Raw genomic sequence first — 26,533 nt, 5'->3', positions numbered from 1 at the left:
CCTCTCTGGTAGGCCTATATTTGTGCCCACCATTATTGATTACTTTGATTTCCACATGCCGGTCTCTTGGACTAGAGACTTAGATTGCATTTTATATCCTTTGAAATGTATAGTTTTTTATTTGTGCAAATCCTTGCACAAACTGTTACATTTAATATCTTATCAATTTGAAATGTGTCTTTACAATACAATTATGTTCCATATTGTCTGCAAAACAGATAAACAAAAACATTACAACAGACTGTTTCTCAGGCTGAGATACTGTTGTAAAGATATATTTTCCTACATTGGTATATTAATTGCCATACCTTTCAGTTTAAAGTCTAATAGTAATTAACAACAGATTCCGATTCATGCTATAGACAACACAACCAGTAAATAATCATAATGACTTTGCTATGATAAGCAGCAAAGCAAACATCTGCTCACATTGTTTACCACAATTTCCAATCACATCTTTATTTTACAAGCTGCCTTTGTGTCAATCACTCAAATCAACTCAATTAAAATCAAACACACAAACTATAGCTTTGCTTATCATACTATCATACAACATGTTATCTCTATGCCTTAGATGTAGGCTACTTACAGGTTCCAGAACATTGATATAGGGAAATGAAATAGGGTACCATCACTAAGTCTTGAAGTCTTCATGCAGAGTTTGGGCTTATCAACACCCAAAAGCCTGAATCATTCCTTTGATGGAGCAAACCACCCCCGATAAACTACACAGAGATCCCAGAGTTAAGATGAGAAGGTCCAGGGCCTTGAGCCTGCTGCTCATGGTGGTCCACTTGAGCTGCAGGTGGAAGAGGGAGGGCAGGATGAAGGTCATGGCCGCCCCCGTTACGCTGCCCGTCAGCCCCATGAGCAGGGAGAAGTGGGGCATGTAGAGAGCCATGAGGAAGGTAATCAACAGGAGACAGCCCCGCAGCACCAGAGTCCCCATGTCCACACCCACCTGCGCTGCCTCCAGCCTTAGAACACTGCTCTGGAGGACCTCAGCCACAGCGTAGAAGGGCAGGGGGTAGGAGAGGAGGGCCTTAGCCAGGAGGCACAGGTTGACCACCATGCGTAGGCCGGTGGGAAGGTTGTCAGTGATCACCTCTTTAGTATCCTCGCCCCAGGTGAGGAAGGCCAGCACAGAGAAGGTGGTCTTCAACACACAAGCCAGGGAGTGTGTCCAGCTCATCATGTCGGAAAAGTCCCCCCTGTCCTCCATGCTTCCCTCCAAGGTGGGCAGGAAGATCTGGGAGGTGTAGCTGAAGATGATGACCCCTACGGACACCAGGAACCTCTCGAAGTCCACCAAGAGGACCATCCTCCTCCAGGACCAGCGGTGGGCTTGGTGCAGGCAGTAGGCTACCACGATGAAGGTGATGAGGAACTGGGCCAGGGAGCAGAGCAGGCTGAGTCTGGAGACCACCCTCAGGTCCCGGATCAGCATGCAGGGCACCAGGGTCAGGAAGGTCACCACGGACCAGGCGGCGGGGGGGAGGGGGAGGAAGGAGAAGCTGTGACACATTAGGTTTGTGCTGACCACCAGGTAGAGGATACAGGTCATCATCAGCTCTACCACCTGTGCTGCGTTCACCACCCGGCCGCCCAGCAGGGGGCACAGGCGCTTACAGCAGGCATTGGCGATGTCCTCGTAGGTGTCCCGCACTCGTATGGGCTGACCCTCCTCGTTGTCCTCATACAGGCAGGATACAAGGATCTTACCTGTGTAGTTGCAGATGACCGCAGCCAGAACGAGCAGAAGCAATCCTAGGTAGCCACTCTGAAGGAGAGCGTAAGGCAACCCCAGAACAAAGATACCCTAGGAAAAAGGAGAAAACAAGGGAACGACAGGTAGAGTGTGAACACGCAGTGATTTCTTGAATTAAGTACAAGGAGAGTGTAAATTACTGCTCTTTGCCTGAGACTTGATTGTTTGAAAACTGCCACACATTAGAGGATGTTAGACTTAATCATTAAAGATAACATTCTGCTTCAATCTTAACAAATGTGCCACTGGATGTCTTCACATGCTGTAGACTAATCAGTAGACTACACAACATTAATACAACAATCTTATCTTGCAACATATTCCTAATTGGATAGTCTGAGCAACGTCTTGCTTCAAGTCAAATTGCAATGCAGAACAATGTAAGTAAACAAACTGTTTATAATGTGATTCTGAGTAAATATGTAGATGCACTACATAGATAGAATCAGTCCAGACAATAGGACACTGGGTATTTAGTGTTGTTGGAAAAGTACATGGTGTTGAGGATTATGATGATTCCATGACAATGTAATAACTGAACAGATGAAGTTGTGAACAGCTTTACAATTAATCATACTCTGGCATAGAAAACACAAATGAAAGTTAGTAGCCTAATTATCTTATTAAAAAAGCTGGGACACTGTTGATTTGAATATGAATGGGGGGAACAACTGCTGAAATGCACATTTGCTTACATACTAATAATATGCTGTAGTTATTGAAATGGCCTTGTTTACAAATATTATACAAAGGATTATTCTCAGCTCTGCCATTCCTTCCATTAAATATACTGTAATTCCAATGCATCCTCTAACCACAACAACAACAATGCAATAATGCGCATCCAGTGCACTCTCTAACATTCATTATCCTCCATAACCATAATAATTTATTGAGAGTGGAAAAAACACATAAAAGCTAAACATAGAGAAGCATCTTTCCTAAGGTCTGAAGTCAAAAATCTAGGTTACCTGAATAGCATTGGTCACGTTCCATCCTGCCTCCCAGGTGGTGATTTTGAGACAGGTGCTGCTGGAGGGACTGGTAGGTGTCTCCTCATTCCCCCCCTTTGGGCTGGAGGTGGTGGGTGACTCCCTGGTCTCCTCTTGGTCCTCTCCATAGGTCCTGTCCAACTCATCCCTCTGGGCGAACCCCAGGCTCTCCTCATCCCCATGGAGGAACCTTGAGGTCCACAGCAGCTCTGCCTGCGTCCCCAACCAGTCTAGTCTCAGAAACGACATCTTAGTGTGGGTTTAGAGGGCTCTGTCTTCTGCAAATTTTACTGTAAACAGCCACTCAGGTCAAAAGAGAGAGGCTACCTGTTGAGGTGATGGTTCCCTCCCCATCACAAACTCTAACAGCCAGCAGACAGCAGTGTCAATCTCAGGGGGGCTCAAACCCATACACAGTTAACGAGGACGACAGCACACAACATGAACCTGAGTGGCTAAATTGGCTCTCCCTGACAGTTAAATGGTCTAACAGGTGAGACATTATGAGGGTGATTGACAGGCTGTTGAACTGTGACAAAGGATAATAGCTTCCGGCTTTTAAGATGAAGAATGAGTCCATCATGCAAGAATAATCAGATATAATTGAATGTCTGGCCTCTGCAAAGGACCTGAGAGGGGCCCATTTGAATTTGTAAGTTGTCATTTCTATTTTGAAACAACAAGATATGATAATAGCTGACGGCTTTTGTGCAGATAACTTATATTTAAATATTTAAATGACCTTAGTTCAACTATGGCAGTTAGATTTAACACCAGAGGGAGCAATAGAGGACCAAAAGCATGGGTGCCTAAATGTTTGCACTGGTCTCAGCATCCATGACAAACCTAAATTGTAACACTTGGAAAGTTCCATTTTGTTTTCAATACATATGTTAGTTTGTTTCTTATTATTATAAGACCACCATTATCATCATAAAGTTTAGTAAAAGTATTCTTCTTCCCTTAATCCTATTCCATATAATCCCTTCACTTCTGTTCTGTGACGCCCCCTCCCCATGCGCGCGGGGCGAGCGGGGAGAGTTTCTTGAACTTGCAAAAGTCAGTCTTTGACATTCCCCTCAATTTCAGGCGCCGAGTCCGTCGCACATAAAGCGACTCCGCCAGACTGCACGCTGATGAAGAGATTTTAAAATGAAAGGTCTATCGTTTTTTACACTCATAGCGTTGCTATGGCAATGCAGCCGAGCGCAGCAAAGGGGTGAGTGGATCGTTTGCCAAGTAATTGCTTTACTCACAATCTGAAATATTTCGTTGGATTTGTGAATTAGTCACAGGTTTGACCAATACTTTTTAATAATAATATACACATTTTCCTTGGCAAGATTGCCCGTTTATTTTTTAGTTTACTCTAGTATTTTCATTAAACAGACAAATTAACATATTGTTTCATAAATTCCCTGAGAATATTGATATTGGCTGAGAATAATAGAGAAAATATAATTTATTTTCCAATTAGTCTTCTCTGAACCATATCTTAGAATAACAGTTTAAAGAAGAATTCTAGAATCTCTCTAGAATCTTCATGTTTGGACAGCTGCCAGCTGTAAACCCACAGAAATTGTTGCACCATTCAACTTTGTTCTGCCACCACTGTATGGGGTACCCACATCATTACATTCAGTGTCAAAACAGAAAGGGATTCTATCAGAAATATCAGTTGGAGTCATCAACTGTGTTTTGATGTCTAAACTTAGAGATTAATTATAAAGATCCACTCTGATTTAAGTTAGAGCTTTTCCCTCATTTTAAATGCTGATTTCAGCTTTTATAGGAAATTGATGCTATCTACATACAAACCATTTTATTTTTTAATCTCATACTAAGTGTAATTTGAATGAAATGTGTTGAAATGTAATCATTCCCTGTCACGGTAGGTTTGTGTCTTGTGTCAGTGTATCTCTAAGACATGTCCCTCTTCTTTATCACATAGAGCTTCGTTCAGTGGCTGTTTTCTAGGTTAGTGATAGGCAGGATCTGTGTCCTCTCCTGTCAAAGGCAAGGGACACGTGTCCATGAACAGGTGTCACTGTGTTTGTTAACGGAATTCAAAGCAAGGGGGGGGGACTCTAAATTTAGCCAGGTGTTAAGCAAAAATAGTGCTATCTCATCCTGTATTCTAAAGATGCACAGGAAGGAGAAGACATTATCGGGATGTGTGTCATGTGTCATCATTATGATAATCCCTTTTGGATCAGTTATCAGGAGTATTTTATAACAGAGCTGAGCGGACTGAGGTCAGCGCGTCTCTCTTCAAAATGCTGGGTATTTTGTGGTCATTTAGAGCATCACCAAATCAGCCCAACAGATGTTTAGTCGGTGCTCCAAGTATGTCCAGATGGTGATGCTGGATGAATTTGGGATGGATGATCATATACAAAAACAACAACATAAGCCCCCTCAACATGAGAGAGGAGAGGAAGCTGCTGTAACAGAGATGTAAGGTTTCTCAGGCCTGCGATATTCCATTGTGATATTGTAGCTACTTCTGTAACATCCCTGTTTGACAGGCCACCAACAGTATTATAATGCCACTTGGACTACTTCTAACTTCCGCATTTTTCTGTTTGTTTGTGTGTGAAAGAGGAATGCGTCTTTTTGTGGTCATACCTTTTCCTGCAGAGCTGTTTGCAAACTGCTTTTGTGAGAGAAAAAGAGTGTAGAGGAGAAAATCAATACTAAATTCTGCCACAACGACAATGAAAACTGGGTCCAACTGTAGTCTGACTTAATCTTAGTCAATACTGATGAAAAGATGCTAAGAGTATGATTTGATAAATTGCTGTGGGTGCTTTGGCGATCATTTGAAATTGCTGTGTTTGTCAGAAACATGAATGGCTGACCATACCTATTTGTTTGAGGGCAAAGATGTTTGGAGGATAATAGCAAAAGAAGAAGGGTCTTGTTCATAAAACGGCACTGCATATTTTTATTCCCACAGCAATCATCAAAGCAAAGATCATTGTAAGTGTAGATTGCCTGGTAATGAGACTATAAAATATGTTTATCATATATTTACAATAGTCTGACTGTTTAAATGGCTGTTTTTGTTTAACATATTTGCGTGAGCATGCATATAGTTCTTAATGCGTGCTAAAACTGTTATGTAGGGTCCCCTGTAGCTCAGTTGGTAGAGCATGGCTCTTGCAACGCCAGGGTTGTGGGTTCGTTTCCCACGGGGGGGGGGCAGTATGAAAATGTATGCACTCACTAACTGTAAGTCGCTCTGGATAAGAGCGTCTGCTAAATTACTAAAATGTAAATGTGTCCCCGAGTTGCATCCGATAGTACAGTAAACATGTCAGAGTATTGACCTTGCAGAAGGACACTCTAGTTAAATAGCAGAAAATTGAATCATTCAGTCGACATTCATTGTCAATGTTTTATAGCGTTGGAATTGTAAATCTTGTGAATTGGTATGATTGTGTGCAGGGCTCACTTGTAAAAGAGGCCTTGGTCTCAATGCGATTTCCCTGTTTAAAAACTACTAAACACAGCACAGGGCCTGCAGCCAGGATTTGAACGGATATCCTTTTGGCTATAATTGCCTCACGCATGGGCCCCATATGCAGTCCTTCAGAGAGCTGTGGGATTTCTCCTCTGACCCTCATGGCATACTCCCCACTCAGCAGCTGCACTGAGACACTGCTCTCATGTGATGTGGGCCTATCTGTCCTGACTAAGTGATGGAAGACTGACCTCTCGCTGCACCCTTTGGACTCTGCAGGAGGCCTCTCTCTCTCGTACTCCTCTCCCTCTCTCTCGTACTCCTCTCCCTCTCTCTCGTATTCTTCTATCTCTCACTCTCTCTCTCCTCTCTCTCTCTCTCTCTCTCTCTCTCTCTCTCTCTCTCTCTCTCTCTCTCTCTCTCTCTCTCTCTCCCTCTCTCTCCCATGGTCGCTTCTCCATGGCCCTATAGCTCAAGGATGGTCCTGTGGTAACACATGGTGTCAATTTCACCCCAACCATGCTGCCCTGATCCTGGGCTGGAATCTGACCTGACATCTGGCAGTATTGATGGAGTAGTGTGGTGCTGCAGTTTTCTTCAGACCAGTGTCAACAAAACAGAGATGAAGTTAACATGTTACTAGTAGGCAGAAGGAGCCATGGTTGAAATTGTAACTGAGATCATAGAGGATGCTTAATGATTTCCTCTTGTTGTGTCATTGTGTCAAGGCTTAGAGAGATGAGAAGTTTAGTCACAGTCACGCTGTTTTGTCATTTCCCTGACCCTTCCAACAGGTAGTCCAAAAATATATGAGATTCATTGTACCCTAGATTGAAAGTGCTGCAGAAAACAGTGGCTTGCGAAAGTATTCACCCCCCTTGGCATTTTTCCTATTTTGTTGCCTTACAACCTGGAATTAAGATTTATTTTTTGGGTGTTTGTATCATTTGATTTACACAACATGCCTACCACTTTGAAGATGCAAAACATTTTTTTGTGTGAAACAAACAAGAAATAAGACAAAAAACTGAAAACTTGAGCGTGCATAACTATTCACCCCCCCAAAGTCAGTACTTTGTAGAGCCACCTTTTGCAGCAATTACAGCTGCAAGTCTCTTGGGGTATGTCTCTATAAGCTTGGCACATCTAGCCACTGGGATTTTTGCCAATTTTTCAAGGCAAAACTGCTCCAGCTCCTTCAAGTTGGATGGGTTCCGTGGGTGTACAGCAATCTTTTAAGTTATACCACATATTCTCAATTGGATTGAGGTCTGGGCATTGACTAGGCCATTGCAAGACATTTAAATGTTTCCCCTCAAACCACTCAAGTGTTGCTTTAGCAGTAAGCTTAGGGTCATTGTCCTGCTGGAAGGTGAACCTCCGTCCCAGTCTCAAATCTCTGGAAGACTGAAACAGGTTTCCCTCAAGAATTTCCCTGTATTTAGCGCCATCCATCATTCCTTCAATTCTGACCAGTTTCCCAGTCCCTGCCGATGAAAAACATCCCCACAGCATGATGCTGCCACCATGCTTCACTGTGGTGATGGTGTTCTCGGGGTGATGAGAGGTGTTCGGTTTGCGCCAGACATAGCGTTTTCCTTGATGGCCAAAAGCTCAATTTTAGTCTCATCTGACCAGAGTACCTTCTTCCATATGTTTGGGGAGTCTCCCACATGCCTTTTGGCGAACACCAAACATGTTTGCTTATTTCTTTTCTTTAAGCAATTGCTTTTTGGCCACTCTTCCGTAAAGCCCAGCTCTGTGGAGTGCACGGCTTAAAGTTGTCCTACGGACAGATACTCCAATCTCCACTGTGGAGCTTTGCAGCTCATTCAGGGTTATCTTTGGTCTCTTTGTTGCCTCTCTGATTAATGCCCTCCTTGCCTGGTCTGTGAGTTTTGGTGGGTGGCCCTCTCTTGGCAGGTTTGTTGTGGTGCCATATTCGTTCCATTTTTTAATAATGGATTTAATGGTGCTCCGTGGGATGTTCAAAGTTTCTGATATTTGTTTATAACCCAACCCTGATCTGTACTTCTCCACAACTTTGTCCCTGACCTGTTTGGAGAGCTCCTTGGTCTTCATGATGCCGCTTGCTTGGTGGTGCCCCTTGCTTAGTGGTGTTGCAGACTCTGGGGCCTTTCAGAACAGGTGTATATATACTGAGATCATGTGATAGATCCTGTGACACTTAGATTACACACAGGTGGACTTTATTTAACTAATTATGTGACTTCTGAAGGTAATTGGTTGCACCAGATCTTATTTAGGGGCTTCATAGTAAAGGGGCTGAATACATATGCACGCACCACTTTTCCGTAATTTATTTTTTATACTTTTTTGAAACAAGTCATTTTTTTCATTTCACTTCACCAATTTGGACTATTTTGTGTATGTCCATTACATGAAATCCAAATGTCAAATGCATTTAAATTACAGGTTGCAATGCAACAAAATAGGAAAAATGCCAAGTGGGATGAATACTTTTGCAAGGCACTGTAAGAGATTCAGTGAGGTGTTGGGACAGAAATATACTTAAATGATTTGATGCAATATTTCCCCTGTATTCATTTAGCAGCGGCGCACCACCACTGCTAATTTGTTGCCGCCACACCAAAAATAAATACGCTTTCAGTGTAAACTTCAGTGTAAACTTAAATCACTAAACCCAGACAGAAAGTATGTAGAAAAGATAAATTACGATATATATATTTTTAAGTCATATAATCTTTGAAAACTAGAAATCACCTAAATAAATTCCCTAACATTTTGGAGCATTTTTGCCATGACTGGATTACTGACGGGGCACGCAGGATACATGCCCAGGGGCCCCAATTGGGGTCCCCATTGTTTTTGTTATAATGTTTGAGCATAAGAACACAAAAATAGCCCTTTCCGCAACCATGGGATGCGACTAATGTTTATGTTCTGTAATTGCTTTCAGTGTTCAGCTGACCTCTCAGGGTCATGATCCCTGACCTCAGTGCAGTCCAGTGCCTCTCCAGTGCACGCTGTGTGGCTCTGCTCTGAGAAAACACCACAAAACTCTGCACGTCAGACCAGCCAGGCAGCCACATTCGCAGCACCTCTAAGATTACTACATTACAAACAAAGCCACAGCCAACGGAGAGAGAAAAATAAATGTGATTGAATTCATAATGCGTCAAAAGACAGATGGGGCAGAAGACATTTTTGGAAAAAATTAAATGCTTATTATGTTGGGTGACATATTTCCCATTACAGATTTTCTGGGTGAACCACACTGGAGCAGGCTACAGAGTAAATGTTAGCAGGCAGGAGCACATTAAATATGAATGTTGTCTGTGCTGAGCCGATATGTTCTTTTGGTGAAGGGGTCTGACCATTCACACCCCCTGAAATAGACACATAACCTCTGGGGATTCTGGGGGCTAGAATATGATTGGACAATGTCTTGGAAGTAAATTATTCACAGGTGACATTCTCAGGCCTGGCTGTGACCAAACAGTAGGTAAATAGGAAGAATGCTCATCAAAATGGTAGTGACCCTATGACTTTGCCAACAGAAACCTGGGGTCATCTACCTGAGACATTACACTCAACATCCTTTTGAATCCTGCATCAGTAGGGCCTACTTGTCATAGAACTTATCCATTCTAATAAAATGGCTTCTGTAATGACAGCACCCTAGTCTCTATTGGACTATTGGATGGAATGCCTATGTTTTTGCTCTCAGAAGCAACAGAATAGAGATGTGGGTTTGTTGTTGGCAAGGCTACCAATTTAGCCTTGAATTCCTCATTTCTGCCACATCATGCTGCCTAATGAAGTTGCAAATGGGTATTCCTTTCTAAATGTGTATGATATACAAAGTCAGTTCTCTCTACCTTCTAGGAAGCTTGAACAACAGGAGATTCCTTGGATGTTTTCTCAGCTTCCAATTACTTGACCATTGTATTGCACTAAATGGATTCTCTTGTCACATTTGAAACCCGTGGGCAGCTTGTTTAGAGAGAAACTTCACACAGTATTGCTAGCAGTCACTCACTAACTCTTAACTCTGCTCTGCAGAAGGGGCTTGGATTTTAGGGCTGTCTGTACTCATTTGCCTAAAATTACTCGTTCAGAAAACGTCTTCAAACTATGTTCAATGTGACTTTGCTAAAACCTATATTCTCAATCTATAATGAGTTTGAATCATGTTATAGTCTGTATTTCAGTTCACATTTCTCCACATATCTTGCTTAAAAATTGGATAATTACACAGGCTGCGATACAGGTGTTTTCCGTTATCTGTCACAAGCAAACCCGTCGCTATGGGCGGGCCATAAGGGGCCGGGCCCGCCCCCAAAAATGCTTGTGCCCCCCCCCCCCCACTTGAGGGAATTTATTATTAAATATAAGTACTGTAGGCTAATAATAATTGTGCCCTGCCCTCCCATGCATTTCATATGCCCCCCTTAAGACTGAGGTCTGGCGACGGGTCTGGTCACAAGGTGCATTATACAGACATATTAGGATCATGTTGTGGTCATTGTCTTCTTCCTTGTGTATTGGCATAGTGAAACATGCACCGTACTATATGTCCGACCCATAGTTCCCATGCGTCAGCCTACCCCCATAGCCAGCCATGTCTCAGGAGAGATATTACACACAGTAGTACACCATCAGGTTTGGCTTACATGCCTAATGTGTGCATTCCATCCAGTTGTCCCCACTGCAACCAACAAGGGATCTCCGTCACGCCTCCTTTCAATTGGCTGAAGGAAGACTGTGATAAATGTGAGCGCAGAACCCACGACATATGGTACAGACAAAGTAATGAGGATCAACTCAACATGCTGAAGTATCACGGAGATCCTTCAATTAGACACAGGTCTATATGTAGTCTCTTCCTCTTCCCTGTATTTGTATTTGTTCCCACACTGGCCTGCCTGAGATTGCTCTGTGCAGAGGAGATTAAGTCCAACATAAGCCCCCCAAACTAATGGCTATTTGGCTTCCCTGTGCCTGTCGTCTGAGAGGCGTGAATCCCATTTCCTGTGCTTGAATCCCATTTCCATTTGTTTCCCATTACACATATTGCTGTACCAGCAAATGAGGTGTTATTGAGATGTCTGTTGGAGGTGCTTAGCTATGATTCATTGGAAACAAATAGCACCTCGACAAGTGGAATGAGCTTTTAACATATGTATAACATGCATTGCACCGTGGGGCCCCATTCTCACGCTGCCTTCATTTTCAATAGGAGGAAGGGCTTCGGCAGGAATCTTTCCCTGCCAGCCAATTCATTATAAAAATGTATTCCTATATTTTGAACGAGTGCTGACATTAGGTAAAGCATCGGACTGAATCATGGCCATTCCTTTTTGCCTTCACATTCCTGTGATTTAGATCTTTGAAATATCTCCGTTCTTATTTATTTTGGCAAAGCTATAAATATCATAGTTACATGATTGCCAGGATGAAATAAGCATCTGAGAAACAAGCTAACTTTACACATTTACCAAAGGGATGCCTTTTGTTACAGTATATTAAGTCATAGCCTTAATGCGCTCTCTGCTACCTACCAACTGTCCCAAATATTGTCAGACTCCAGACTATTTAGCCTGACTACCATACATTTAACCGGTTAAATGTTTAATCGCTTTAGAGTTGTGATATTCTAACCTTAATAACATCCATTACTGCTGTAATTAATAGATTAGTTGTTATTTGATATTACAGAGCTGTGAGCCGAAAATTAAACTGTGTTGATCTAAAGGCAGTCTTTGATTATAGGCTGCTCAATTAGAACACTGTCCTTCATGCATGTTTATCTCTCTAGTTTGGTCTTAATTTGATCTAGGTTTAACAAGAGGATGAAATACAGTAAGTAGCACCACCACTATGACAGCAGGCAGTCAGTCTTTTACTCACTGTTATACTCTAACTTATTCAGTGGGCTCTTTGTACTCTGAAACTCATTTAAGAAATTACTTTGTCTTGTTTGCGGTCCCTTAACTGGAAACAGTAGACTATTTCAGCTTTAGATGCTTCTACCTATCAACAGCATATTGCACAAATTTTTTATACTCAGAAAACACCACCGACTTGTCAATTTCACGCTAATGCTTGATTATTAAATAAAAATGATCCAATTAACTAGTAGATTAACTAATGGTATAATATGACTAAATTAGAATGTATTTTTGATTGGCAGACCTGGCCATAAAGAAGAAGATCAGAGCATATTTATGTAACTCACTGGAATTGATTTGAATGAAGATGGCTGAGATTGTTCAGTGGATTTTCTGTACTGTCTGAGGGCCATAGTACAGAGGAGATTCTGGTAAAGTGAGATGGCCAGTACCTTTCTCCACTGAGGTCTACTAAGGGGAAGGTAGAGAGTGATTATTCTCTGAGATACACTGTTTAAAAGCTATCTGGCCATAATCAAAGGAAATAACAACATTCTCCAGGCTGGGGACTCTATAGTGTAATTGAAAATACAGATGTGAGTACATGCTGTTCTTGGAAGAGGTACTGTATTGGAGAGGAGAGAGAACATAGCGTCCACGATGCTGCTGAGACTGAGAGAAACAGGGGGGGCTAAATGGCATAGCCTTTTTTCATTTGTGTCCCCTAAATGTTGTGGTACATAGATGTGTTGTTTGATTGATGACTGGAACAGAATGCTCGGAATGGAAAACTGGAAAAATGCATGTGGCCTTTGGAGTGACCCTTGCAGAGACAGGAAGGCTGTGGGAGGTGGGCCCAGGAGAACCAGTGAGGCCTGTCCGAGGCCAGAGCAGAGTCCAGACTTGAGTAGAGTAACAGGAGCAGGACCTCTGGAAGGCACACCGCCAAATGTTCTCTAGTGAAACTGGAGAACATCTCTCATCCACTGTGGTACTGCTGTTCTGTTCCCACTACCTGTTGTACATCCTATGTCTGGGAACACAATTATCCCACACACAAGACACAACACGCATGCACATGCACACACGCAAACACACTTTTTCTCCTGTTCTTGTCCTTTCAGACAGTCTGAGTCACCTTCTCCTTCCATGGCGTTATTCATTTAGCCCAACAGAAGCCGCCTGACCAGGGGCGATAGAGTGAGGGCACATTCTTACACATTCTGTTTACCGTTTAGACAGCTGGACTGTGGAGGTGGGGCTGGGACCAGAGCTGTAGGTGGGGCTGGGACCAGAGCTGGAGGTGGGGCTGGGATCACAGCTGGAGGTGGGTCTGGGGCCAGAGCTAAAAGTGAGGCTGGGCCAGAGTTGGAGGTGGGGCTGGGGCTCTTCCTCACTTAAGGGCCCGAACCCTCCACCTCAGAGCACCAGGCTGGGCCATTGGGCCCCTGCAGGGCCATGCGCACCGCTCTTGCAGCAATAAAGTAAAGTATCCAGAAGTCAGCCGTTTAACTGCAGTGTTCAACGCTTTAAACAAAATGGTCTTTAGAGTGAAGAGATGTTCTATTGTAATTATATTTTCTAAAAAAAATTCGTTTGACGAAAGGACTCGCCATAAAGGCAGTCTGGTCGCTTTTATGAACATAAGCATTTTCTGGGCAGAAATCTGCTAAAAAGCTGTCAAACGGAATATGTGAATTACGACTCGCAGCATCTCTACTTGCAGTTAAACCTGCAATTCATAGCAGTTTACTGCATATTGTTAATCTCCATCAGGAAAACACACTAAACTGCAGTGGGAAACGAGCTCTCCAGAACAGAGCAAGAGAGACTGCAGGTTGTGTGGCCTAGGAATTTACTGCACAATTTACACTTGATATCTTTATATATCTTTCTCAGTTGGCATGTAGGGCTATTGTAGTGTAGAAACCTGTTTGCTTTACCATACTACCATTCATGTTGTCATCATTCATGTTGAAATTTAGGGGAGTTTCATGACTGGTCCATGTCTATCTTGTTCTTAATAGGATAAAACTACAAATAAAAATGTTGCCCTATGTGTCATTGATGATGTATTACAGTAAATTCTATTAGCATTCGTATGTAACTACAATCCCTCTAATTTGAATTGAAGAAAAACCAAATTAAATAAGTTGTTGGGGTCATATCTATATGCTCGTAACATTGTAAATCAGCAGAGGGAGAGTTATCCACTACTTCCTTTTGTAAACATGTAAGGAACTTTGACGTGTTTGCTTTGGCCTTGGCTGGGCTGGTCATGAGGAAGTGCTTCAGCCCTGTAAGAAGTCGAGTCCTAATGAAACTGGGATGGTTACCATGTTCAATCACCCTGGGGATCCTACTGCCGGACACATCAGGCTGCTTCACGGGAGATTTACCGATGACTGGGCCGCACCACGTTAAATCACAGTGACCACTTACTGTGGAAGGGACGGGGGATGGAGAGGAGAGGAGCAGCTAGGGTAAGGTGAGGGAGGGAGGAGGGTGACCTGCCTGGTTAGTATCGTCCATTAATAGAGGAAGAGAAGGCATTCAGATGATTTTAAGATTGTGGTGTTACTGACTGACGAGGACTGTGGGTAGTGTTGTCTCAGAGCTGTTGGGAAAATACACATCTGTCATCATAGGACATTCCAGTGGGCCCCAGTCTTGAGGGGCGGTGGGGAGTAGGGGGGACTGGGAAAATCACTTTCAGACATGATGTCTGAGAGAATATCTATTGTCATAGAAAAGTGTATGTGTGTGCTGATACATCAGAGGAATTTGATGAAGTGATGAAGTAAGAGAGAGTTCTCTCAGTCAGAGATGTAGCTCCTGATGGCAGTTGCAATAGAATCCCAGTTGGTAGAACGTCACATTGGCACCATTACGAGCTCATATCAAATCCTTTTGTTGCACTGATTCATCAGTTGTTGCCTTGAAATCTGTTTCTATCCAGTTCAAGATGATTTGACTTGTGGAAATGCCTGGCACTGTGTATAGAATAAGACTATAGTAGAGGGACTATAGACTTGTAAACGTTCCTCAGGAGCTTGACTAATATGTTTTGTTTTAGAATCATAGGAGGGGGAGAACATTTGAGAGCTGATCGTATGATCTAGCTCTTTCTTAAGATTCCTATTAAAGGGATACTTTAAGGGATACTACTTCCCCAGCGTCAGATGAACTTGTGAATACATTTTTTATGTCTCTGTGTCCATTATGAAGGAAGTTAGAGGTAGTTTCGTGAGCCAAGGCTAACTAGCGTTACCGCAATGACTGGAAGTCTATGGGTATCTACAGTAGATACCCATAGGCTTCCAGTCATTGCGCTAACGCTAGTTAGCAATTACGCAAATGCTGGTTAGCAACTTCCTTCAAACTGCACGCAGAGAGATAAACATGGTATCCACGAGTTCATCTGACTCTGGGGAAGTAGATAAAGGGGCCTCATTGCCAAAATCCCGAAGTATCCCTTTAAGATCTTTGAAATGGCATGAATTTCAAATATATATATTTAGCAGTGTGGTATGCACTTGGGTCTGACACATCTTTTGTACTATAATTTTTATATGGTTTGATCAAATTAAATTCTTAATTGTTTTGCCCTGAACACACACTGGATTTCTCGACTGAAATATTTTTTTAGTCATGGCAGCAAAGCAGTGCCAATTTAACTGAAATTACTCTGTGCTTCCGTCAATGTCAAATGAAATGACTTTTCAGATTGACAAATGATGGCGGTGTTACATGTTGACTGCATCTCTTTATTTGATATCAAATTAAATAGAATGCAACCTCATTTTGGCAGTATGTAATTTAAGAGAATTGTGTTTGAGATAGTGAAAGAGCTGATTAAAAGTAATGACCATGAGAACCCACTGAAACAACCCAAATGGAGCTTCCCAGTTATTACCTCTCTAATACTGTACATTGGAAACGTACTAAACTGAGATGTTTGTTGCATGCACTGTGTGTTTATGTGTGTGTATCACAGGCGGCTGGTGGTACCTTAATTGGGAAGGACGGGGTCATTGTAATTGCTGGAATGGAATGAAAGGAATGGTATCAACCATTATTATGAGCCATCCTCCTCTCACCAGCCTCCTGTGGTGTGTATGTGTGTTCATGTTCAGTCAAACTTGACCCGAGTGATTGCTGATGATGTACAAGTGCTATGGGTGTGTGTTGTCCATTTGTCTGCCCTCAGGGTCTTTGCGGTCTCATATATAGTCTTGACCTGCATGAGGAACCCAGCCAGTGAACCTCGTCATACAGCTTGTATTGCTTCCTAGATTAAGGACTAAACCGGGTGTTTTCCTGTATACAAGTCTGAGGTTAGCTTGTGAATCCTGTTAGGAAAACATTTGGTCTGGGTCTGTGTTTATCATGAACATAAACACTCACAGACTTCCACACAAGATTTGTTATATTTGAAATAGGTTCTAATGATTAATTTATGGTCTAATGTGAACTTGTAAATGTTTCTAGACTGCAGAATAGTAGCCTGAATAAAGACAGGAAAATGTAACGTTTTATACAATAGTTAGTTAACTATAGAAGGAAGAAGACTTTGTGAGAAAAAAACGATTTTCCAGTCCCACCTACACAACACCTAGAAAGGAATGTAGCTACTGAATGGTTAAACTCACACACAACAACATTCTGCTATGCTCATGATTACAATGACTCCATTTAGAGAGTGAAAAATGAATCTAAAACAGTCAAATAACTGTTCAATAAAGACACTTAAATTCTAAACAGTTCTGTAGTAGCCTGAGATTGTGAGCTCTAACAGCTCTATCCTTTTCTATTTGTGTTCTAAGAAGAAGAGTGGGTTTAGTTATGGTTTGTTTGTGTTATGGTGCAACCTTGAATATGATGAATCTTAGATCTGGTGACAGTGTATTATTCAAGTCAGTGAATCAAACATTGATTGGAGGCGCCATGAGTGGATTTCTTCTTGAAGTGCAGCAGGCATTTGAAATGCCCTTAGATGCTGCTCACAGTTCAGGCGTCTCACCTTCATTGATCCCATGTTGGATTCATGTTGCCTTAAAATATTATTTTTTTGAATCAAACAGCAATTCAGATCATATAATGTCTTGTGAACTGAAAAAAAAAGTACGCTTTTACAGCTACTCTATGCTGAAATGACGATAATTGAAATAGGGCCTAATTGTGATGATCATCATGGTGGTCATGATGATGACGATGTTGATGATGATTATGATGAAGAATACGATGACAATGACATATAGGACTACTACTACATGGGAAATTAGGCTACATTTTATGTTTTACATCAATGATGTGGATGTATTCCTACTTGATGTGAAAGGTCAGTTTCTTATTGATTCATCCGTTGGGATATTTTTACTGGCAATTTGTGCGAGGAGGGAGATAGCTGTTTAAGTTCTGTTTTTGTAGCCTGCTGCTCAAATACATCAGACTTTATTCAGCCTTGATCCAATCCATGGTACATATCCATGCATGTTTTCATTTCTGTTTTTTACTCGTTGATAGTCTAGGAAGTCACAATCTGTGTTTTCAGTGTAATCCTAGAGCACTTCAGGACATGGATGTGGTCTTTACAGTATAACATCCTGCTTAGTAGGGCTTCCTGTCTGTCTGTCCGCCTCATATTTTCATTCCCTCCCTGGACGTCTCTGTCTGAATCCAGGTCCAAAGGAAAGAAACCATTACATTTTACATTTACGTCATTTAGCAGACGCTCTTATCCAGAGCGACTTACAAATTGGTGTATTCACCCTATAGCCAGTGGGATAACCACTTTACAAATTATTATTATTATTATTATTTTTTTAGGGGGGTGTAGAAGGATTACTTTATCTCTAGAAAAGTATCTCTAGAAACCAAAGAACATTCATCCTGCCTTTTAACACGCTAATGAATGACTGATTGCTAAAACAGAAAAACTAAGAAAAAAAATATTGTCCAATAGCAAATTACAAGTGTCATTATCCTCTATTAAGGAAGTCATTCATTTCTTAGCGGATGCCCACAGATGTAGTTACTAGGGAAACGGCATGTTGTTTTATCAAAGCCTGTTAGTCAGTGGTGGGGGTTCTAACCCCCTCTCCTCCCTCTCAAGATTGCATTACAGAGGTCTTAACTGTTCCATAATTGTCTGGTGGGACTCTCAATCCCTCATCACCCAGTGTGGGATGTGAACACACTACCAGCCCTTGAGAAAGAAGAAAGGGATAAACAATAGCTAATGGATTTTTTTTTTAGCAATGGAAAGTTGCTGTCAGCAAGAAAAGCAGTGGCCACTTTGCATTGCATTAATCCATATGTCATAGTGAGCTTTGCTAGCCATCAACATTCATGCCCAAATTTGCATTTCATGTTATGGATGGCTTTTTTAGTTGGATTTCTATTTGAGAACACGTATCCATCTTTGGGGCTGTTGTGGTGATGCTGTCCTTGTGTCAGGCCTGTATCGATCCCCTGCAGTACGTGTGCAGTGTGAGACTGATGTGTGTTGGAGAGTGCATACAAACACATGTCTGAGGCTAAGGCTGATGCCTGGGCTGGACTGGACAGGTGACCCATCTAGAGGAGTGATTGAGCGCTACACCACTGGACTTTGGCATTGAGCAGATATAATGTAGCGTTTAAAGGTGCACCCTGCCACGATGATGAATACAGGCAAGATGAAAAATGTTGCCGTATCAATCAATGGGCGGCTGCGTGACCCCTTTAAGATGCACTCATTTTTTACCAGACACATTAAGCATCAGGATTAAACTGTCTAATGTGGACACTGATCTCAAGGACAACTAAACAGTCTGCTGGCGTATGTCAGAGCAGGGCCTTCATCACTGTTCAATAAGTTTCAACTACTCTCGATCTGGGAGAGCAGGGAGTCTGGAAGTAGCCTATTGTCCTGAGCCTATATGTTGTTGTACACTGTAAAAAATATCTAGTTGTTTCAATTAAATATTATTAAGTAAATGGTTCCAAAATCTTTTTTTCGTTTACTCAACTTTTCAGTTAAAGTGTTACCTGAACATAACATTTTTAGTTGGCCCAAACTTAGCTCCAACATGAGAAAACATAGGCAAAAATTCAGTCAATTTAAGATGTGTTTGCTCAAATTGTCTCATATGTTCACTTAACTATAAATTATTATTTGGGCATCTTACCTTAAAAAAGGCTGTGGAACTAGTGCTTTTAACATACAATGTTTTCAACTTACATATTTGACACGATTACATTGTGCATGTTCATTTATAGAGTAATTATTATTCAACATCTCCTCACCTGGGGTTTGAACTCACAACCTCTTGGTTCACAGCATTCCAATCTTCATGCTATGCCACCATGTCTGTGTCAATAACTGATTTCACCTGAATTGCTACACTATGCACATCAAAGTAAATCTCAGCTCTGTTAAAGGTATACTCAAGAAAAATATTTGATCATAGTGGAAATAAAAAAAAAAATTAAGGAATAACATTAAAACAGAGTAATATGCCACACCAACATTAGACAACTATACAGAAAAACATAGAATTGATTAAATAAGTTAATCAAATCAATGAGAGAATATTCAGATTAACTGATAACTGACACAGACATGGTGGCGTAGCAGGAAGATTGAAATGCCATGAACCAAGCGGTTGTGAATTCAAATCCCAGTTGAGGACATGCAATGTTATCGTGTAAGTTGAAAACATTATATGTTAAAAGCACTGTTGCACAGCCTTCTTTAGTTAAGATGCTCAAATAATAATTTATATACTGAACAAAAATATAAAAGCAACATGTAAAGTGTTGGTCCCATGTTTCATGAGCTGAAATAAAAGATCCAAGAAATGTTCCAACCCTGCCTCTGATTGGGAACCACACCCGGCCAAACATAGATATACAATACATAGAGTTTCACAACCTGACCAAACTACCTAGAGAATAACAGTCTCTCCAGGTCAGGGCCTGACTGTACCCCCAAAGGTGCGTACTCTGGCCGCACCAACCTGACTCATTAGGGGAGGGTCCGGGTGGGCATTCAGCCTCGGAGGCGGATCCGGCTTGACGACCTCTCCCTCTCTGCCTCCCCGTTGCACCCCTGGTCTGGTCTGGACCTCGGCGCGATGCTTCCCCTCTCCTTCCTCCCACGATGCACCAAGCCCTGTCTGGACCCTGGTGTGGGAGACCACAAACCTGGAGAGGGGCTGACGTCTGGGCCTGGATCGGCAATCCTCCCATGATGCCCCAAGCCCTGTCTGGACCCTGGTGTGGGAGACCCCGAACCTGGAGAGGGGCTGACGTCTGGGCCTGGATCGTCAATCCTCCCGCGATGCACCAAGCCCTGTCTGGACCCTGGTGTGGGAGACCACAAACCTGGAGAGGGGCTGACGTCTGGGCCTGGATCGGCAATCCTCCCATGATGCCCCAAGCCCTGTCTGGACCCTGGTGTGGGAGGCCACGACCCTGGAGAGGGGCTGACTTCTGGGTCTGGAGTGGAGCCACTGACCGGAGCTGAACTGGACCCCGTTGGAGCGGACTCCTCTGGCTCCGGAGTGGAAACGCTGACCGGAGCTGGACTGGGCACCGGTGGAGCGGACTGCTCTGGCGCCGGAGTGGAGCCGCTGACCGGAGCTGGACTGGGAACATGCACCACTGGTTTGGTGCGGGGAGCAGGTACGGGGCATACCGGTCTGGCGACAGGCACCACTGGTTTGGAGCGTAGAGCTGGCACAACCCGTCCTGGCTGGATGCCCACTTCCGCACAGTACATGCGTGGCGTTAGCACAGGACGCACTGGGCTGTGCACGCGCACTGGAGACACAGTACGTAGAACCGGCGCAGGATATGCTGGACCGAGGTGGCTTACTGGAGACCAGGAGCGTTGAGCCGGCACAACCTGTCCTGGCTGGATGCCCATTTTCATACGGCACGTGCGTGGCGCTAGCACAGGACGCACTGGACTGTGCCGGCGCACTGGCGACACAGTGCGTATCTCCGCATAACACGGAGTCTGCACGGTCACCCGCTTCCTAGCGTGAGTACGGGGAGTTGGCTCTGCTCTGAACCCTGGCTCCGTCAACCACCCCGTGAGCCCCCCCCCCCCCCAACATTTTCTTGGCCTGCTTCTCGGGCTTTCTTCGTGACCGAGTCTTTTTGGGTCGCCGTTTCTCCTCTCCTGCCTGGGCTTCCTCTTTCGCCCAGGATCCTCTACCAGCCAATATCTCCTCCCAAGTCCAAAATGACTTCCCCACCTGTGTCCAGGGTGTCTGCTGCTCCTGGGCACGCTGCTTGGTCCGTTTTTTGTGGGATCTTCTGTCACGATCGTTGAGAGACGGGTCAGACCAAGGTACAGCGTGGTATGCGTACATATTTATTAATAAAGATAAACACTTGACAAAACAACAAAAGAAACGTAACGTCCTATGGGCTATACACACAACAAGCCAAACAGGAACACAAACAAGATCCCACAACTAAGGTAGGCAACCAGGCTACCTAAGTATGATCCCCAATCAGAGACAACGAGTGACAGCTGCCTCTGATTGGGAATCACACCTGGCCAAACATAGATAGATAATACATAGAGTTTCACACCCTGACCAAACTACCCAGAGAATAACAGTCTCTCCAGGTCAGGGCGTGACACATACGCACAAAAATATTATTCCTCTCAATTTTCTTTGCACAAATTTGTTTACATCCCTGTTAGTGAGCATTTCTCCTTTGCCAAGATAATCCATACCCTTGACAGGTGTGGTATATCAATAATCTGATTAAACAGCATGATCATTACACAGGTGCACCTTTTGCTGGGGACAATAAAAGGCAACTCTAAAATGTGCAGTTTTGACACACAACACAATGCCACAGATGTCTCAAGTTTTGAGGGAGTGTACAATTGGCATGCTGACTGCAGGAATGTCCACCAGAGCTGTTGCCAGAGACTTGAATGTTAATTTCTCTACCATAAGCTGCCTCCAATATCATTTATATTTTTGCTACGGATAGTTAAATGAACAAATGAGATTTTTCTCAACGTTTTCTCAAGTTGGAGCTGTTTGGGCACTCGGACCAAAAAGTTGAGTAAAAAAAAAAAAGGCTGTGTAACCAGTTACTTAATAATAATTTGTTGAAACAACTACATTTTTGGTTGCTTTTCTTATTACAGTGTATACTGTGTATGTTTATTGGGTACTGGATGAAATTAGGCATTACAATGCATTATGCAACAAGCAAGTAATGATGCATATCAACTGAGTATTCTAAATGTGAAGCAGATGTTTCATAACAAACTGGAAATCTTTCAAGTAGATCTACAGTACAGTATGCTTTCTTATTCCTGACATTGAGGCTGTCAGAGTTTGTAGGCCAGACATTCATTTTGAATGCAGGGAAAAGAACCACACTTGGAAAACTGTTAGCTTGATAGGAGAGAAAGATCCATCTCTTTCTAAGAATCTGGCAGACAACTCTGGCTGAAGAGTCAGCATGAAACAATCATTTGTTTTATCAACTTGGATGAAGAATCAGCAGAAGCATGATATGAATGGCAGTGGCATCCACAGTAGTATTGATCGGAGGCTGGAGAGAGCATGGAGAGAAAGGCTGAGCCCAGCCTTGTAATCCATACTTCACATATCAAACACAGGCCCACTGTCAGAAACCCACCCTCTCCTTATTCAATAAAATACTAATGTACAATAGCAGTAGCAGGTCACCTAGTAGTACACATAGCCTGTTTGGCTTATCACTGTTGGAAGTAAATAGATCAACAGTATGTGGGACACAGCTGTCTGTATGTGAACATCAACGCCTCAAATACACCTTGTGTCAGTTAAAAGGCCAGTGTAATTTAGTACCAGTATGAGGTACTTAGCCGTAACCATTGACATTTTCATAACAGACAATTTTGGGGCTTCTAAAGATTATCCAGTAATAATGTAAAGTATGATAATAGCAGATGATAGTCCTTTCTTATTCCTTGACTGTTCCTCCCTCTGTGCCTCTGATGAGAATTTGAAATCTTGACCCCGGTACAAGCGAAGAGAAATTGCTGTCCTTTGAAAAAAACTAAAATAGAATGTAGTGGGGTCTTTCTGTATTAACCTTCCATGTTCAGAGCTCTGTTGTATCTTCTAAGATCCCTTTGTAAGGATCAGCCTCATGATACAGTGATTTCATGTCTCTTCAATCCTAGTCAAATGCCTTGCTCCAGTATAGATATTCACTCCTATGCTTTCAGGCAACTGTTCCACTCTAATTACCAGCAAATAGTCCCTGCTGTGTTGAATGTGGTTCTGCAAATGGAGCTAGACACTGTTTATTAATCAGGCTGTGTTAGTGGCTGGGTGAGTGGAGAGAAAACACCTATTGGCGGTATAAAGATATGGACAGACTTTAACCAAATAGTGCTTCCAGTTGCAGAGCGTAGGCCACAGTGTATTTTAGAGGTTGTACGTTACCATACTACCTCATCATCTGACCTTTAACAGTTAGGCCAGTGTTCTTAGACCTTCATTTGCTGGTGAGTTCCTCATAGGCATTCGTAAAACGTTATTTTCTGCAGTTTTCAGATGTTCTTCACAGTTCATTTGGCATGGACATCTGGAGGAACAGCTGGGAGCCATTTCAGAGCAATGGGCCCAGTCTTTGATACACTCAGTCAGTGTTCCCTTCCCATACAGAGCCATAACAGAACAGGGGACAACATGGGCTCAGCACGCGATGAGATCCCATCCCTTCCTCTCCTCCTCCCTTCCTCCCTTCCTCTCTCTCTCTTAGAACTAAGGACACGTACGGCTCCTTTTTATCTGATCCCCCATGGACAGTTGTCATTTACGTTCTCATTGAAGCTCCTCTGAAGCAACAGCTCTGTACGGTATTTCATTTAAAACCAGAAACAGTTGTCTGTTATGTCTGTTTTCTGATGGAGTGGCAGAGTGAGATCAAACACCAGCCCTGATTGTGAAGTGATGTCTCAGCTATTCCTACCATTTCCAGGTCTGTATCGTTGGGGTCATTCTGCCAATGCTTGACATCAACATCAACAGTTCTGTATGTATGAAGGATGCTGTTCCTCCGTCCTCTGTAGGACCATGAGATAGGGGAGACTGTGGGTATAAACCTGATGGACCGTGGCTCTGCTCTATAATCTCATACCCGCTGAGTCTCACTCTCCTCTCAATGAACTCTGAGTCAGACCTGTCACACTGGCCTGGGACACACCCCTCTCTTTCTCTGGGGCCTATTCACCATAGGACTCCACTCGTAGTACAGCAACGGCAGTGAAGGAAGCTACAAAAATGTTATACATTTACATTTACATTTTAGTCATTTAGCAGACGCTCTTATCCAGAGCGACTTACAGGAGCAATTAGGGTTAAGTGCCTTGCTCAAGGGCACATTAACGTCATTTAGCAGACGCTCTTAGCCAGAGCGACTCACAAATTGGTGCGTTCACCCTATAGCCAGTGGGATAACCACTTTACAATTTGGGGGGGTTAGAAGGAATACTTTATCCTATCCCAGGTATTCCTTAAAGAGGTGGGGTTTCAAATGTCTCCGGAAGGTGGTGAGTGAGGGAGCTGTCCTGGCGTCGTGAGGGAGCTTGTTCCACCATTGGGGTGCCAGAGCAGCGAACAGTTTTGACTGGGCTGAGCGGGAGCTATGCTTCCGCAGAGGAAGGGGAGCCAGCAGGCCAGAGGTGGATGAACGCAGTGCCCTCGTTTGGGTGTAGGGACTGATCAGAGCCTGAAGGTACAGAGGTGCCGTTCCCCTCACTGCTCCATAGGCAAGCACCATGGTCTTGTAGCGGATGCGAGCTTCAACTGGAAGCCAGTGGAGTGTGCGGAGGAGGGGTGACGTGAGAGAACTTGGGAAGGTTGAACACCAGACGGGCTGCGGCATTCTGGATGAGTTGTAGGGGTTTAATGGCACAGGCAGGAGGCCAGCCAACAGCGAGTTGCAGTAGTCCAGACGGGAGATGACAAGTGCCTGGACCAGGACCTGCGCCGCTTCCTGTGTAAGGCAGGGTCGCACTCTCCGAATGTTGTAGAGCATGAACCTGCAGGGAGCGGGTCACCGCCTTGATGTTGGCGGAGAACGACAGGGTGTTGTCCAGGGTCACGCCTAGGCTCTTCGCACTCTGGGAGGAGGACACAGCGGAGTTGTCAACCGTGATGGCGAGATCATGGAGCGGGCAGTCCTTCCCCGGGAGGAAGAGCAGCTCCGTCTTGCCAGGGTTCAGCTTGAGGTGGTGATCCGTCATCCATACTGATATGTCTGCCAGACATGCAGAGATGCGATTCGCCACCTGGTTATCAGAAGGGGAAAGGAGAAGATTAGTTGTGTATCGTCAGCGTAGCAATGATAGGAAAGGCCATGTGAGGGGATATGACAGAGCCAAGTGACTTGGTGTATAGGGAGAAAAGGAGAGGTCCTAGAACCGAGCCCTGGGGACACCAGTGGTGAGAGCACGTGGTGCGGAGACAGCTTCCCGCCACGCCACTTGGTAGGAGCGACCGGTCAGGTAGGACGCAATCCAGGAGTGAGCCGCGCCGGAGATGCCCAGCTCGGAGAGGGTGGAGAGGAGGATCTGATGGTTCACAGTATCAAAGGCAGCAGACAGGTCTAGAAGGACAAGAGCAGAGGAGAGAGAGTTAGCTTTAGCAGTGCGGAGAGTCTCCGTGACACAGAGAAGAGCAGTCTCAGTTGAATGACCAGTCCTGAAACCTGATTGGTTTGGATCAAGAAGGTCATTCTGAGAGAGATAGCAAGAGAGTTGGCTAAAGACGGCACGCTCAATAGTTTTGGAAAGAAAAGAAAGAAGGGATACTGGTCTGTAGTTGTTGACATCAGTGGGGTCGAGTGTTGGTTTTTTGAGAAGGGGAGCAACTCTCGCTCTCTTGAAGACGGAAGGGACATGGCCAGCGGTCAAGGGATGAGTTGATCAGCGAGGTGAGGTAGGGGAGAAGGTCACCGGAGATGGTCTGGAGAAGGGAGGAGGGGATGGGGTCAAGCGGGCAGGTTGTTGGGCGGCCTGCAGTCACAAGTCGCAGGATTTTATCTGGAGAGAGAGGGAGAAAGAAGTCAAAGCATAGGGTAGGGCAGTGTGAGCAGGACCAGCAGTGTCATTAGACTTAACAAACGAGGATCGGATGTCGTCAACCTTCTTTTCAAAGTGGTTGACGAAGTCATCCACAGAGAGAGAGGAGGGGGGGAGGATTCAGGAGGGAGGAAAATGTGGCAAAGAGCTTCCTAGGGTTAGAGGCAGATGCTTGGAATTTAGAGTGGTAGAAGGTGGCCTTAGCAGCAGAAACAGATGAAGAAAATGTAGAGAGGAGGGAGTGAAAAGATGCCAGGTCGGCAGGGAGTTTAGTTTTCTTCCATTTCCGCTCCGCTGCCCGGAGCTCTGTTCTGTGAGCTCGCAATGAGT

The 26,533-nt window shown here is 43.8% G+C and overlaps 2 protein-coding genes across 2 annotated transcripts in view; one reads left to right on the top strand and one right to left on the bottom strand.

Moving 5' to 3' along the window:
• Nucleotides 1-537: 537 nt before the first annotated feature.
• Nucleotides 538-3,009, bottom strand: si:dkey-126h10.1 (vesicular inhibitory amino acid transporter). The gene is made up of 2 exons (XM_041861031.1): nucleotides 2,740-3,009; nucleotides 538-1,819 (listed from the first exon to the last, which is right to left on the bottom strand). The coding sequence occupies exons 1-2, from the start codon at nucleotides 3,007-3,009 to the stop codon at nucleotides 671-673; spliced, it is 1,419 nt and encodes a 472-aa protein (XP_041716965.1). The 3' UTR covers nucleotides 538-670.
• An 843-nt stretch (nucleotides 3,010-3,852) lies between these two features.
• The window catches only part of lama2 (laminin, alpha 2), a 148,048-nt gene continuing 125,367 nt past the window's right edge, over nucleotides 3,853-26,533 (top strand). Inside the window, exon 1 of the mRNA XM_041860716.2 lies at nucleotides 3,853-3,979. Within this exon, the coding sequence (XP_041716650.2) occupies nucleotides 3,913-3,979 (67 nt within the window). The 5' untranslated portion in view covers nucleotides 3,853-3,912. The remainder of the gene's footprint in view (nucleotides 3,980-26,533) is intronic.

This window comes from Coregonus clupeaformis, chromosome 33 (genome assembly GCF_020615455.1).
Source record: "Coregonus clupeaformis isolate EN_2021a chromosome 33, ASM2061545v1, whole genome shotgun sequence".
Classification (NCBI taxonomy): domain Eukaryota; kingdom Metazoa; phylum Chordata; class Actinopteri; order Salmoniformes; family Salmonidae; genus Coregonus; species Coregonus clupeaformis.
The sequence above is the reverse complement of the archived record's forward strand: the minus strand, read 5'-3'. Positions and strand labels throughout refer to the sequence as shown.